At 38.4% G+C, this 15,373-nt stretch overlaps 1 protein-coding gene across 1 annotated transcript in view; it reads left to right on the top strand.

Annotated features, from left to right (window-relative positions):
- Positions 1-15,373, top strand: part of RNF175 (ring finger protein 175) — a 67,308-nt gene that overhangs the window by 19,293 nt on the left and 32,642 nt on the right. The window contains 1 exon segment of the mRNA XM_068541960.1: positions 14,839-14,993. Coding sequence (XP_068398061.1) covers positions 14,839-14,993 — 155 coding nt within the window.

Raw genomic sequence — 15,373 nt, 5'->3', positions numbered from 1 at the left:
ATTTCTTTTTCCTTTATTTCTGATCTGATTTTTATGATTTCTTTCCTTCTGCTGTTTTTTTTTTTGTTCTTCTTTCTCTGATTGCTTTAGGTGTAAGGTTAGGTTGTTTATTTGATATTTTTCTTGTTTCTTGAGGTAGGATTGTATTGCTATAAACTTACCTCTTAGAACTGCTTTTGCTGCATCCCATAGGTTTTGGGTCGTCATGTTTTTATTGTCATTTGTTTCTAGATATATTTTTATTTCCCTTTCATTTCTTCAGTGATCTCTTGGTTATTTAGTAGTGTATCGTTCAGCCTCCATGTGTTTGTATTTTTTACAGTTTTTTTTTTCCTGTAATTGATATCTAGTCTCACAGTGCTGTGGTCAGAAAAGATACTTGATATGATTTCAATTTTCTTAAATTTACCAAGGCTTGATTTGTGACCCCAGATATGATCTATCCTGGAGAATGTTCCATGAGCACTTGAGAAAAATGTGTATTCTGTTGTTTTTGGATGGAATGTCCTATAAATATCAATTAAGTCCATCTTGTTTAATGTATCATTTAAAGCTTGTGTTTCCTTATTTATTTTCATTGTGGATGATCGGTCCATTGGTGAAAGTGGGGTGTTCAAGTTCCCTACTATGATTGTGTTACTATCGATTTCCCCTTTAATGGCTGTTAGTATTTACCTTATGTATTGAGGTGCTCCTATGTTGGTTGCATAAATATTTACCATTGTTATATCTTCTTCTTGGATTGATCCCTTGATCATTATGTAGTATCCTTCTTTGTCTCTTGTAATATCTTTATTTTAAAGTCTATTTTGTTTGATATGAGGATTGCTACTCCAGCTTTCTTTTGCTTTCCATTTGCATGGAATAACATTTTCCATCCCCTCACTTTCAGTCTGTATGTGTCCTTAGGTCTGAAGTGGGTCTCTTATGGACAGCATATATACAGGTCCTGTTTTTGTATCCATTCAGCCAATCTGTGTCTATTGGTTGGAGCATTTAATCCATTTACATTTAAGGTAATTATGATATTTATGTTCCTATTACCATTTTCTTAATTGTTTTGGGCTTGTTATTGTAGGTCTTTTCCCTCTCTTGTGTTTCCTGCCTAGAGAAGTTCCTTTAGCGTTTGTTGTAAAGCCGTTTTGGTGATGATGTATTCTCTTAGCTTTTGCTTGTCTGTAAAGGTTTTAATTTCTCTGTCGAATCTGAATAAGATCCTTGCTGGGTAGAGTAATCTTGGTTGTAGGTTCTTCCCTTTCATCACTTTAAATATGTCCTGCCACTCCCTTCTGGCTTGCAGTTTCTGCTGAAAGATCAGCTGTTAACGTTATGGGGATTCCCTTGTATGTTATTTGTTGCTTTTCCCTTACTGCTTTTAATATTTTTTCTTTGTATTTAATTTTTGATAGTTTGATTAATATGTGTTTTGGCATGTTTCTCCTTGGATTTATCCTGTATGGGACTCTCTGTGCTTCCTGGACTTGACTATTTCTTTTCCCATGTCAGGGAAGTTTTCAACTGTAATCTCTTCAAATATTTTCTCAGTTCCTTTCTTTTTCTCTTCTTCTTTAGGGACCCCGATAATTCAAATGTTGATGCATTTAATGTTGTCCCAGAGGCATCTGAAACTGTCCTCAATTCTTTTCATTCTTTTTCCTTTATTCTGCTCTGTAGTAGTTATTTCCACTATTTTATCTTCCAGGTCACTTATCCATTCTTCTGCCTCAGTTATTCTGCTATTGATTCCTTCTAGAGAATTTGTAATTTCATTTATTGTGTAGTTCATCATTGTTTGTTTGCTCTTTAGTTCTTCTAGGTCCTTGTTAAACGTTTCTTGTATTTTCTCCATTCTATTTCCAAGATTTTGGATATCTTTACTATCATTACTCTGAATTCTTTTTCACGTAGACTGCCTATTTCCTCTTCATTTGTTTGGTCTGGTGGGTTTTTACTTTGCTCCTTCGTTTGCTGTGTATTTCTCTGTCTTCTCATTTTGCTTAACTTACTGTGTTTGGGGTCTCCTTTTCACAGGCTGCAGGTTCGTATTTCCCATTGTTTTTGGTGTCTGCCCCCAGTGGCTAAGGTTGGTTCAGTGGGTTGTGTAGACTTCCTGGTAGAGGGGACTAGTGCCTGTGTTCTGGTGGATGAGGCTGGATCTTGTCTTTCTGGTGGGCAGGACCACGTCCGCTGGTGTGTTTTGGGGTGTCTGTGAACTTATTATGATTTTAGGTAGCCTCTCTGCTAATGGGTGTGGTTGTGTTCCTGTCTTGCTAGTTGTTTGGCATGAGGTGTCCAGCACTTGAGCTTTCTGGTTGTTGAGTTGAGCTGGGTCTTAGCGTTGAGATGGTGATCTCTGGGAGAGCTTTTGCCGTTTGATATTACATGGAGGCAGGAGGTCTCTGGTGGTCCAATGTCCTGAACTCAGCTCTCCAACCTCAGAGGCACAGGCCTGACACCCAGCCAGAACATCAAGACCCTGTCAGCCACATGGCTCAGAAGAAAAGGGAGAAAAAATGAAGGAAAGAAAGAAAAAAAATAAAATACAAAGTTATTAAAATAAAAAAATTATTAAAAATTAAAAAGTAATGAAAAAAAGAAAAAAGAAAGAAAGAAGAGAGCAACCAGACCAAAAAACAAATCCACCAATGATAACAAGCACTAAAAACTAGCCTTAAAAAAAAAAGACAGGCAGAACCCTAGCATAAATGGTAAAAGCAGAGCTATACAGACAACATCACACAAAGAAGCATACACATACACACTCACAAAAAGAGAAAAAGGAAAAATATATGTATATCTATATATTTTAAAAAGGAAGAGAGCAACCAAATCAATAAATAAATCTACCAAAGATAATAAACTCTAAATACTAAACTAAGATAAACCTAAAACCAGAAACCAGTCAGTCGCATACAGCAAACCCCAAGTCTACAGTTGCTCCCAAAGTCCACCGCCTCAATTTTGGGATGATTCATTGTCTATTCAAGTATTCCACAGATGCAGAGTACATCAAGTTGATTGTGGAGATTTCATCTCCTGCTCCTGAGGCTGTTGGGGGAAATTTCCCTTTCTCTTCTTTGTTTGCACAGCTCCTGGGATTCAGCTTTGGATTGGCCCCACTTCTGTATGTAGGTCACCTGAGGGCATCTGTTCCCCCCCAGACAGGACGGGGTTAAAGTAGCAGCTGATTAGGGGGCTCTGGCTCACTCAGGCCTGGGGAAGGGAGGGGTATGGAATGTGGGGTGAGTGGCAGAGGCCAGCATGACGTTGCAACAGCATGCGGCGCACCATGTGTTCTCTCGGGGAAGTTGTCCCTGGATCATGGGACCCTGGCAGTGGCAGGCTGCACAGGCTCTTGGGTGGGAAAGTGTGGATAGTGACCTGTGTTTGCACACAGTCTTCTTGGTGGCTGCAGCAGCAGCCTTAGCATCTCATGCCCATGTCTGGTGTCTGCACTGATAGCCGCAGATCATGCCCATCTCTGAAGCTCATTTAGGTGGTGCTCTGACTCCTCTCTCCTTACGCACACAAAAACAATGGTCTCTTGCCTCTTAGGCAGTTCCAGACTTTTTCCCGGACTCCCTCCCAGCTACCTGTGGTGCACTAACCCCCTTCAGGCTGTGTTCACGCAGCCAACCCCAGTCCTCTCCCTGGGATCTGACCTCCAAAGCCCGAGCCTCAGCTCCCAGCCCCCACCTGGCAGGGTGAGCAGACAAGCCTCTCAGGCTGGTGAGCGCTCGTCGGTACAGATCCTCTGTGCGGGAATCTCTCCGCTTTGCCCTCTGCACCCCTGTTGCTATGCTGTCCTCCATGGCTCCGAAGCTTCCCCACCACCACCCACCGTCTCTGCTAGTGAAGGGGCTTCCTAGTGTATGGAAACTTTTCCTCCTTCACAGCTCCCTCCCCAAGCTTCAGATCCCGTCCCTATTCTTTTGTCTCTGTTTTTTCTTTTTTCTTTGCCCTACCCAGGTACGTGGGGAGTTTCTTGCCTTTTGGGAAGTCTGAGGTCTTCTGCCAGCTCTCAGTACGTGTTCTGTAGGAGTTCTTCCACGTGTAGATGTATTTCTGATGTATTTGTGGGGAGGAAGGTGATCTCCACGTCTTACTCCTCTGCCATCTTGAAGGTCTCCCCTCTGTCCTCAATTCTTTTCATTCTTTTTTCTTTATTCTCTTCTGCGGTAGTTATTTTCACTATTTTATCTTCCAGGTCACTTATCCGTTCTTCTGCCTCAGGTATTCTGCTATTGATTCCTTCTAGAGAATTTGTAATTTCATTTATTGTGTTGTTCATCATTGTTTGTTTGTTCTTTAGTTCTTCTAGGTCCTTGTTAAACGTTTCTTGTATTTTCTCCATTCTATTTCCAAGATTTTGGATATCTTTACTATCATTACTCTGAATTCTTTTTCACGTAGACTGCCTATTTCCTCTTCATTTGTTTGGTCTGGTGGGTTTTTACTTTGCTCCTTCGTTTGCTGTGTATTTCTGTCTTCTCATTTTGCTTAACTTACTGTGTTTGGGGTCTCCTTTTCACAGGCTGCAGGTTCATAGTTCCCATTGTTTTTCATGTCTGCCCCCAGTGGCTAAGCTTGGTTCAGTGGGTTGTGTAGGCTTCCTGGTGGAGGGGACTAGTGCCTGTGTTCTGGTGGATGAGGCTGGATCTTGTCTTTCTGGTGGGCAGGACCACGTCCGGTGGTGTGTTTTGGGGTGTCTGTGAACTTATTATGATTTTAGGTAGCCTCTCTGCTAATGGGTGTGGTTGTGTTCCTGTCTTGCTAGTTGTTTGGCATGAGGTGTCCAGCACTGGAGCTTGCTGGGCGTTGAGTGGAGCTGGGTCTTAACTTTGAGATGGAGATATCTGGGGAGGGTTGTCACCAACTGGTATTACGTGGGGCCAGGAGGTCTCTGGTGGTCCAATGTCCTGGACTTGGCCATCCCACCTCAGAGGCTCAGACCTGACACCCGGCTGGAGCACCAAGACCCTGTCAGCCACACGACCAGGTACATGGGGAGTTTCTTGCTTTTTGGGAAGTCTGAGGTCTTCTGCCAGCATTCAGTAGGTGTTCTGTAGGAGTCGTTCCACATGTAGATGTATTTTTGATGTATTTCTGGGGAAGAAGGTGATCTCCACGTCTTACTCCTTTGCCATCTTGAAGGTCCTCTCCCTGGCTCTTTTCTATAAGGGGCCATATAGTGAAGTTTATTTCCACGAATTGATATTGTAACTCCCACCAGTATATTAGTAGTATATTATTATATATAACTTAATTATAATTACTATAATAATAGTTACTCCATAATAATAATAATTATATCACTATAATAATATACTTATATATGAAATACTATATATAAATTTATATATAACTATTACATTTTATTATAGTTGTAATAAGTGCTTTTTGTACGTTATCTAAGTTACCCTGGGAGACAATAATTTTTTTCTTCCCTTTGTGAAATATAGTTCAGAGAGATTAAATAACTTGGTCAAGGTCATATCACTAATTAGTTGCAGAGAGGAGACAAGAATCCAACCTCACTAGTTATTTGCTCTCATATCAAGGATCAACTCCTTCAATATCTCTGAATCATGGTTTCCTTATCTGCAAAATGCAAACAACACTGCAGATAAGAGCCCATCTCCCAGACTTGTGATTCAGAATATTTCCCTGTGAGAATTTCTAGATACACAGTGAGTGTTCAGTACCATTAGTTGACTCTGAATACATTCAAGGGATATGACTTGTATATAACATTTGTGCAAATTTAATCATACACTGTAAAAGCAGTTTACTAATAAAAGAATCCTTTTCTGAATGCTTTTGTAAAGCTAAAATGAATACACCCCCCATTAATTTACATTCTCTGTTAGGATATTTTGATGTACTGTTTTTTCAAACATCACACCTGTTTACCCTGCCTTAGCACACCCTCCTACTCTGCCATCTGCTTTGTCTGGGAGTATTCCCCGGGCTGGTTTGGTGAGATGTATTACCAAGAACCAGGGGCAAGCTGTGAAGAGAAGAGCACTGGCTTAGGAGTTAGATGACTCTAGCTACTCATCTTACCACAGTGAGCCTCAGTTTCCTGATCTTTAAAATGATGGAATTTTTAAAAATAGGAAGGCCTTCTAGTTTCAGCTCTAATATGTAAGAAGCTTGAAAGTCATCACTCCCATATAACAACAACAACAAAAAAAAGCTGAACCAACTGAATGTCAGTGACTTTTCCTGGACCTATCAGAGAATTGAGGTCACAGGGAAAGCCATCACCCCCAAAACCGGAAAGACAGATGAATACAGGAACTCAAAACTAAGATCTGCTTATTGGGAGCAGAAGCTGCAAGAGCCATAAACTGGAGGAAACACTTAATGGGTAACTTGGAAGAATTGCTGGGAGTAGAGTTTAGGCCAATGTGAGAGTGAGAAACTCCTGGGAGTAAGGACCGCCCATATTTTTGTAGGTTTTACCTCCAAGGATCCCACCAAGTCTTCTCATGGTAAAAAGCCAAGAAAAACTTTTGTGCTTCTGACAGGGTTAGGGGAAAAGATAATTATTTTGAACTAGACCCAGAGTGTTCACCATGACAAAGACCTGCACCGCAAGGGAAAAGATTTTATCAGAGCCTTAGCCAATGTGGAGAAAGGGAAATTATCCAACTCCAGGACCCTCTAGCCTTCATGTCTCAGCTCAGGGGAAAACAAAAATTTCAGAAACACTGTGAAGGTCGTAGTATGGGGACTACTAAAAGACCAAGGCTTAATCACAGAATAATAGAACACTTCCACTGCCCATCACCTGACCCCCACATCATCAGGCATCCAGTATAACAGTGGATTACAGCTGAAAGAGCTGCAAGCTACACAAGAATGAGTTTCTAGGGGAACCAGTGACAAAAAGGGAGACACAAACACATATACTAATGGAAATTGAAGCCTCTAACACATAGCAAACATCAAACACAGCCCAACTCCTAGCCAAATTAACACAAAATCTCACACTAAAGGTTCTTACTACCCAAATAAGAACCTCAATAAGAACTTCTCAACCAAAAATTACAAGTCATGCTAAGAGGAGAAGAGTTCAAAACTAGTTCAAAAGCTAGTTCTTTGAGAAGATCAATAAATTTAATAAACCTCTAGCCAGCTAACGAAGAAAAATAAGAGAGAGAACACAAATTACTAATATAAGAAAAGAATAAAGGGTCATTATTACTGATCTCATGTACATAAAAAGCAAATAAATGAATATTATGAACAACTGTATGCCTACAAGTTTAGATGAAATAGACTAATTCCTTGAAAGACTCAAACTATACCGGAACTCACATAAGGAGAAATAGTCTGAATAAGCCTTATATCTATCTTTTAAAATTGAATCAATAATTAATAACCTTCCAAAACATAAAGCACCAGGTCCAGATGGTTTCACTGGTGAATTCTACCAAACATTTAAGGAAGAAATGATAGCAATTCTCTACAATCTCTCTAGAAATTCGAAGCAGAGGAAATATATCAGAACACATTCTTTGAGGCCAGCATTATCCTAATATCTCAACCAGATGAAGACATTACAAGAAAGAGAAACTCTAGACCAGTATCTCTCATGAAAATAATTGTAAAAATCCTAAACAAAATAGAAGCAAATTGAATTAAACCATGCATTAAAAGAATTATACACCATGACCAAGTGGAATTTGTTCCAGGTAGGTAAGATTCGTTCAACAATTAAAAATCAGTTTATGCAATCAACCACATCAAGAGGGTAAAGAAGAAAACTTGCATGATTATATTAATGGATGTAGAAAAAGCATCTGACAAGGTCCAACACCCACTCATATAAAAACTCTCAGCAAACTAGAAATAGAGGGGAACTCTTCAACTTGATAAGAATATCTACAAAAAACCTACCCTAACATTATACTTAATGGAGCGAAACTGGATGCTTTCCCCTTAAGATAAGGAAGAAGACAAGAATGTCTCCTCTTATCACCTCAATTCGTCATTGTACTGGAAGTCCTGGCTAGTACAATAAGACAGAAAAAGGAAATAAAAGGTATACAGATTGGGAAGGAAGAAATAAAACCATCTTTGTTTGCAGATGACATGTTTGTCTCTATGGAAAACTCCAAAAAAATCAACAAAAAACTCCTGGAAATAATAAGTGATTATAGCAAGGTTGCAGGATACAAGGTCAATATACAAAAGTCAATTACTTTCTTATATACTAGCAATGAATAATTGGAATTTGAAATTAAAACACAATACTATTTGCAATACTTAGGAAGGAAATACTTAGGTACAAATCTAGCAAAATATGTACAAGAGCTATATGCAAAAACTGAGAAGATCTCAAATAAATGGAAAGATAATCAATGTTCATGGATTGGAAAGTTCAATATTGTCAAGATGTTGATTCTTTCCAACTTGATCTATAGGTTCTACAATCCCAATCAAAATCCCAGCAACCTATTTTGTGAACATTGACAAACTGATTCCACAATTTATAAGAAAAGGCAAATGACCTAGAATAGACAGCACAACAATGAAGAACAATGTTGGAGGAGTGATGCTCCCCAACTTCAAGATTTACTATAAAGCTGTAGTAATGACTACAGTGTGGTATTGGTGAAAGAATAGACACATAGATCAATGGAACTGAATAGAGAGCCCATAAATAGACCCCCACAAATATAGTCAACTGATCCATGACAAAGGAGCAAAAAGGCAATTCAATGGAGCAAGGATATCTTTCAACAAATGGTACTGAAACAATTGGCCATCGATATGCAAAAAAATTAATAATAATCTAGACAATCTAGGCATAGAACTTACATATTTCACAAAAATGAACTCAAAATGGATCATGGACCTAAATGTAAAATGCAAAACTATAAAACTTCTAGAAGATAACATAGGAAAAATATCTAGATGAATTTGCATTTGGTGACGAGTTTTTAGATACAACACCTAAAGCATGATCCAGGAAAGAAAATATTGGTAAGTTGGATTTTATTTGAAGTAAAAAGTGCTCTATGAAAGACACTGTTAAGGGAATGAAAAAACAAGCTACAAACTGGGAGAAAGTAACTATAAAATACATACTTAATAACGGACTGCTATCCAAAATATACTTAAAACTCAATCATAAGAAATCAACTCAGTTAAATGTCAAAATATCTAAGAAGACAGCTCATCAAGGAAGATATACAGATGGCAAATAATCATATGAAAAGAAGCTCATCATCATTTGTCATTAGGGAATTGCAAGTTAAAACAATAATGAGTTACAAATACGTGCTTATTAGAATGGTTAAAATAAAAAATCTAACAATACCAAATGCTGATGAGGATGTGGAGCAGCAGGAACTCTTGCTGTGTGGGAATGCAAAATGGCAAAGCCATTTTGGAAGGCAGCTGGGCAGTCTCCCACAAAGCTAAACATAGCCTTATGATTCAGCAATCACTACTAGGTATTTACCCAATTGAATGGAAACCTACATTCACACAAAAACCTGCATGAAAATATTTATAGCACCTTTATTCATAATCATCCCAAACTGGAAGCAACCAAGATGTCCTTTAAAATATGAATAAATAAGCAAACTGTGGTACCTCCATACAATGAAACATTAGTCAGCAGTAAAAAGATATGGGCTATCAAGCCACAAAAAGACATGGAGGAACAAGCCAATATGAAAAGGCTATATGCTGTATGATTCCAATTATATGACATTCTGGAAAATGCAAAAACAAAGACAATAAAATGATCAGTGGTTGCCAGTGGCTCAGGGAAGGAAAAGGATAAGGATAAGCAAGTGAAATGGGAATTTAAGGCAGTAAAACTGATCTGTGTGATACTGTAATTTTGCTTACAAGATATTATGCATTTGTCAAATCCCATTGAACTATACAGCACAAAAAGCAGACCTTAAGGTATGCAAATTTTAAAAAATCATTTTGGAAGGTTAGGGAATCCCAGGGAGAAATGCAGACCGTGAAGAGAAAATCTAAGTGCATTATAAGTGTGTGAAACAACCTCATTGAAGGGAAATAGGGGGAAAGGTGCTGCTCTGAGTACCTTTGGAAATGAGACGAGTCTGTAAGATGAAGGCGATAGGAGCTGCATGTGATCACTAGTGGGTAAGGTTGTTTCCCGTGGGGTACAGGTTAACAATTCTGATACTCCTATATTTGTGTACTGGGATGGAACAATTCAGTCAATCAATGATAAATGGTGGGAGTGGGAGTTTACAGATAAAAAAGGGCGGAATTTAGAAAAAAAAGTAGAAAGCACACACACAATAATGTGTGTGAACAGCTTTGTACATTGAAGGTATTATTATTATTTATACATAATATTTATGCCCTGAAGGTACTATTTATTATGCATAAAGTATTATTACTTTCACATTATTTCATGCATAATTTGGACCAGGTACTTCAGAGGCGAGAGACCAATCCAAAAGCTCAGTATTTTTTCAGATACAGCTTTTAACAAATTTGTCTGTCTTCTGAAGTGCTCATTTAATTTGTCTAGACTGATTCTGTTGTATGGTCTATAGGAGCTGTGTACATCAGAGCAGCTTATCATAAATACCTAAAGCAAAGGAAACAGGTTATTAAGAAAATAAAGTTGAAAAATATAACATTAACTGCTCCTAGGTGATGCCAAAAAGTATGGGTAGAAAGTAGAAAATTTTTAATATTTTGTTTGAGATACTACTAAATACCTGAATGTTTGCAAATACACGATCACATTTTTAGCACAACATAGACTGAACATCTGGATATTTGAATTTTTCTCTTTCCAGCTGCTAGTGTTGATACAGTATAGACATAGGCAAAGCCTCAAAGTTAAATTATTCCCAAATGCTTTTAACAGCATTTAATTAAAAATAAAATTTCATTCAACAACACCCTCGCCACCTTCTTTTATGTATCCTGGTTTTCGTATCTGCAGGAGATGGAGGAGAGTGCACCAAAAAAGAATCTTTCTACTGCTCTTCAAATCAATAGAAGACCTGATGACTAAATACACAGAATTTCAGCTTCAGATACACTGTTAACTTGCCTCAATACACAGGCAAATAATTTGCCACAGATTGAAAATTTGCTCTATTTAAATCAAACTTCCTGCCTATTAATAGCTGTGAAACACTAGAACATATTATTGTACCAATAAAGTATCTATTCGAATCTTTTTAATACACAAATACATACATAGTTGCATACATACTTACATGCATACATATATGCCACTGCAGAATCTCTTTTAAGAATTTGAGTAGCAAAATCAACAGTCAATTGATTTGAAGATAGAAATATGGAGCAAGTGAATTTCTAAGAGCCCTTCATATGCCAGGATTCCGTACTTTTACTTGTTCGATTTGTCCACACTCTCCTTCATTGACTTTGAACTGATAGCAGCAGTATTTCCTGGAACCAGGAAATTATAATTTTCTGCTTACCTCTGAGCATCGCTCTGCTCTCCCTCCAGCCCCACCCATACAAATACACAGAGACACACCACAAATGGTTGCAGATAGTTTGGGATTTGTAGTGCAAAGGGAATGAGCATAACACAACTTTCTTTCTCTTTTTCTTTCTTTCTCTTTTCTTTCTTTCTCTTTTTCTTTCTTTCTCTTTTTCTTTCTTTCTTTCTTTCTTTCTTTCTTTCTTTCTTTCATTCTTTCTTTCTTTCTTTCATACTGTGTGACTCATTCATCATTCTGCACAATTAGACAAATGAAAAGATTCCTTTGTTTTGACTTGATTAGCAGCTCTTTTCAGATTCATTATGTGCATGGCTGCAAGAACAAACATGGTACCTTTCGGCAGCATCTTATTTGTCAGGAAATTCCTTCTGCCATGATGCGTGGGTGGGGAGGACGGGGTGATGTGATCCAGATGCAAAGGCTGCCCTTTGCCAGGAATGCAGATGTGTTTTATCCGCACATGCCCAAATGGTGACCCCTCTGGCATTATTAATGTGTCCCAGCTGCCAGGCTTCCTCCTTTGCATGCATGTGCCTCAATTTCACATATTTCATGCGTTTATTTATGAGGCACAACATTCCTACATTTCATATGTGGCAGTTACTATTAAAAATGAGAAGTTCTAACTGCTCTGGAAATTGATAAAGAATCTTTTAAATTGCTCTGAAATGTGGCCCTCATTTTAAAATGAGTTCTCATACAATTATTGAATTCATCATGCAAACTTCTGACCTTTCCCCTTGCATGTTGAGAAAACATGGCACTGGGTATCCACTTTAAAGATAGTTAAGAAATTAAATATTTGCATACATAATACATTATAATGATTTTTTGCTTTCCTTTTATTTCTGATCTCCAAGGCCTATTTTTTTTTAAGTAGCATGTGTATACATTTGAACGTTGTTATTTACTGTTAATTAAATCCAGGCATCAAGTAAGAGAAATTTGGCATCTTCTAGAAATAGGTTGTACTTATAGACCTACAGGGAAAGAACTAGTTTTATAAGAATATAGTCCAGTCATCACTTCAAACTGTAAAAGAGTGTAGCTCCACTGATTAGAGGAAATGGATTAGTCTTGTAAATTTTGGCTTATAATCTAAAGTATAAAACATAGGAGCATGGTAGTTTCACTAAATTAAACTGAACTGAATCTTAACTTTTTATTTTAAAAAAATTCAGCATTTTATGGGGTAGATATAAAAGTGAATCAAATTCTTAAAACAAAAAGATGAAAAATGCAAATGAGAGATGATCAGATTTTGAAAGATGGAGTTTATGTCCATTTCCTCTTTTAATATCAGAAGTAATAAACTAAGAAAAATGCCAAAATCTATCATTCATCATAGCTAACAAGCTCCATGATCAGCTACGGAAAATGAATGATCTAGATACAGAGGAGATTTTTTGAGGGGCTGCACACTTTCATTATCACTAGTAGAGTCAAAGTTGCTGGCGCTGAGTGCTGAAGGAAACATATCTTGAGTCCTGGTTACCTAGAATGTGGTTTGTGGCCCTCATGAAAACTATTCTACTTCCTTAAGTAAAGCCTGTTTTTCCTGTTTAGATATATACATCTTTATCTCAATTTCTGAAAGAAAGGTGCAAACTCATTCATTAGCTTTGACTGTACCCACAAAGTAGAGTGGAAAATTAAAGCAATGATCTGACTAATTTGGACAGAAGTAAAGAGTATTTACTCTTCCCTGAAAGTATTGCCTGGAATTTAAAAACAAAAAAAGTAAGTTATAAGATATTTTTTCCTGAACTCTCCAAATAGTTACTTCAGATTTGTTCTGTGTGTATTTTTGTTCAAATGCATATATATAATAACAATTGTAGTGTTCTCTGAAAGAAGATTTAGAGCCACTCTAAGAAGACTTCAGATCCAGGCCATTTATGCCATGAAGAAATAAAAAGAATAAAAAGCCTGGAAGATTTCTTCTTATTTGACATGTAAAGAAGAATGGCTGTGGCCTTGGACCTTTTTGGTTTAAATCTTGAAGTTCTATCAAATAATTTTGGTTATTGACCTTGAGACTATTATAACCAAGTTCCTATTAAAGGACCCAAAAATATACTCACAAACTTTTTTTTCTAAGCCACCTCTTTTTATCACGAAGATGAAGAAAGTAAACAAACAAATGACATCAGTCTTTTTTATACTCAGATGACAAACATGTGACATGCGTGCTCTGGCAAATTTTTCCACATCACTGTCAGACATAATTAACTGATCATGATACTCTTTACTGCTAAACTAAGACCCGAGCTCAGAATCTTCCTCAACAGAGTATTGCCAGGTGCCACTACCTATTAAAGTCTACACCTGAGACAAAACCTCTTTGCCAGCCTCCTCGTATATTGGTGCTGAGCATATATAGGTGGTTAGTCTGAATGTGATAAAACATAAAAGATCAAAGGTTATTGCTATTGTGCTTTTTATAAGGAGGTGAGTAGCTGGCATTAGGCCTGATCTATAGAATAAGAGTGTCACTATGGTAACCATAACAAGTCATTGACCCACAGCCCATCAGCACAGTCTATCCTGCTTCCTGCCAAGTGGGATTGAGGCCAGCCAACTTAAAGGACCCTCTGAAGGCTACTTGGACTCAGGTCAGTGGTATAGGCCACAAAGGGGTTACACACAGAGGGACACGAAAGAGTCTGATCCACATCTGGGGCTGCCTGGACAGGGCACCAATAATTGAAGAGAAAAGACAAGAAGAAATATGGTGGGTTGCAGATCCGATCATCAGGGACAAGGTAACCCCACAGTAGGGATGCGAGAGTAGCCCTGCAGAGCGCAGTGGGACAGCAGGCAGGAGAGCCCCAGACGCTGCTGCATTGACACCACTCCCTCCTTTTGCCATCGCAGTGCATTTGCGTATGTGCTGTCATAGTAACAGCCGCTGGGCTCCCTGTAGCCCACTACGGCTTCCAGAGCACTTTCCCAGCTGTGATCTCATTTGTTCCCCACCTCAGTCAACACGGGAAGCAGACATTGTGTCCCCCGATTTTACAACTAAAGTGCAGCTCATTTGTCCAAAATCACATAGCTGTTGCACCCTAAAGTTCCTTTCATCTGAAATATCTGGAGAAGGAGGTGACAGAAGATGGATATTTTGGATTATTTCCCATCCGAATGTTCAGATAACTGTGCCCTCCATAGCTGTGCATGTACAGAGCAGCTTGCAGGTGGGTGGTGAGCCAGGCGCATGTTCCAGACAGGATGGTGAAGGTGGCTTCCCCCCACCCCAGAGTAGCTTCTGAATCGTGTAATAGTAGACGTGCCATCTGGCCCTCAGTCACTGAAGGAGTCTTTCTGTTTATCTCTCTGACAGCTGGTGACCCTGTTGCAGATGTGAGTTGTCCCTTAGTATTTCATGATAAAACTTTACTGGTGGCGATTTCTGTCTATGTGGGGAATGTTCTCAGTTATTACCAGCTGCATCCTCTTCAGCGCTACCCGAAAACCCCTCTCAGGGAGAACACCACAGTATGTATTCCACTCATTCTTTCCCCACCACACCCTTAATTTTAACCATTAGAAAGTATATTTAATTTCCATTTTCCTGATGGGGAGGAGGGCATTACACCTCTTTGACCCTTTGTAGCAAAACTGGAGATTCGCTCTATTGTTGGGCATTCACATTCCTATTTAATGGTGATTCCAACATGTCTGTGAAATTTATTATTTTAGACATCAGCTAGTGAAGGCCTGGAGAAAGAGAAGTGAAACTCTTGTTTAAATTTTTTAGAGCATCATTTGCATGTTGACTTTTAGCTCAGCATTTTATTGGATCCCATGCTAAGTCACGTCACATACATTTTATCATAAAGCAAGAGTTAGAAGTGTGTGCTTCTAACAACTATGTA

This window comes from Eschrichtius robustus, chromosome 4 (genome assembly GCF_028021215.1).
Source record: "Eschrichtius robustus isolate mEscRob2 chromosome 4, mEscRob2.pri, whole genome shotgun sequence".
NCBI lineage: Eukaryota > Metazoa > Chordata > Mammalia > Artiodactyla > Eschrichtiidae > Eschrichtius > Eschrichtius robustus.
Note: the sequence above shows the minus strand (reverse complement) of the source record. Positions and strands in the feature narration are given on the sequence as shown.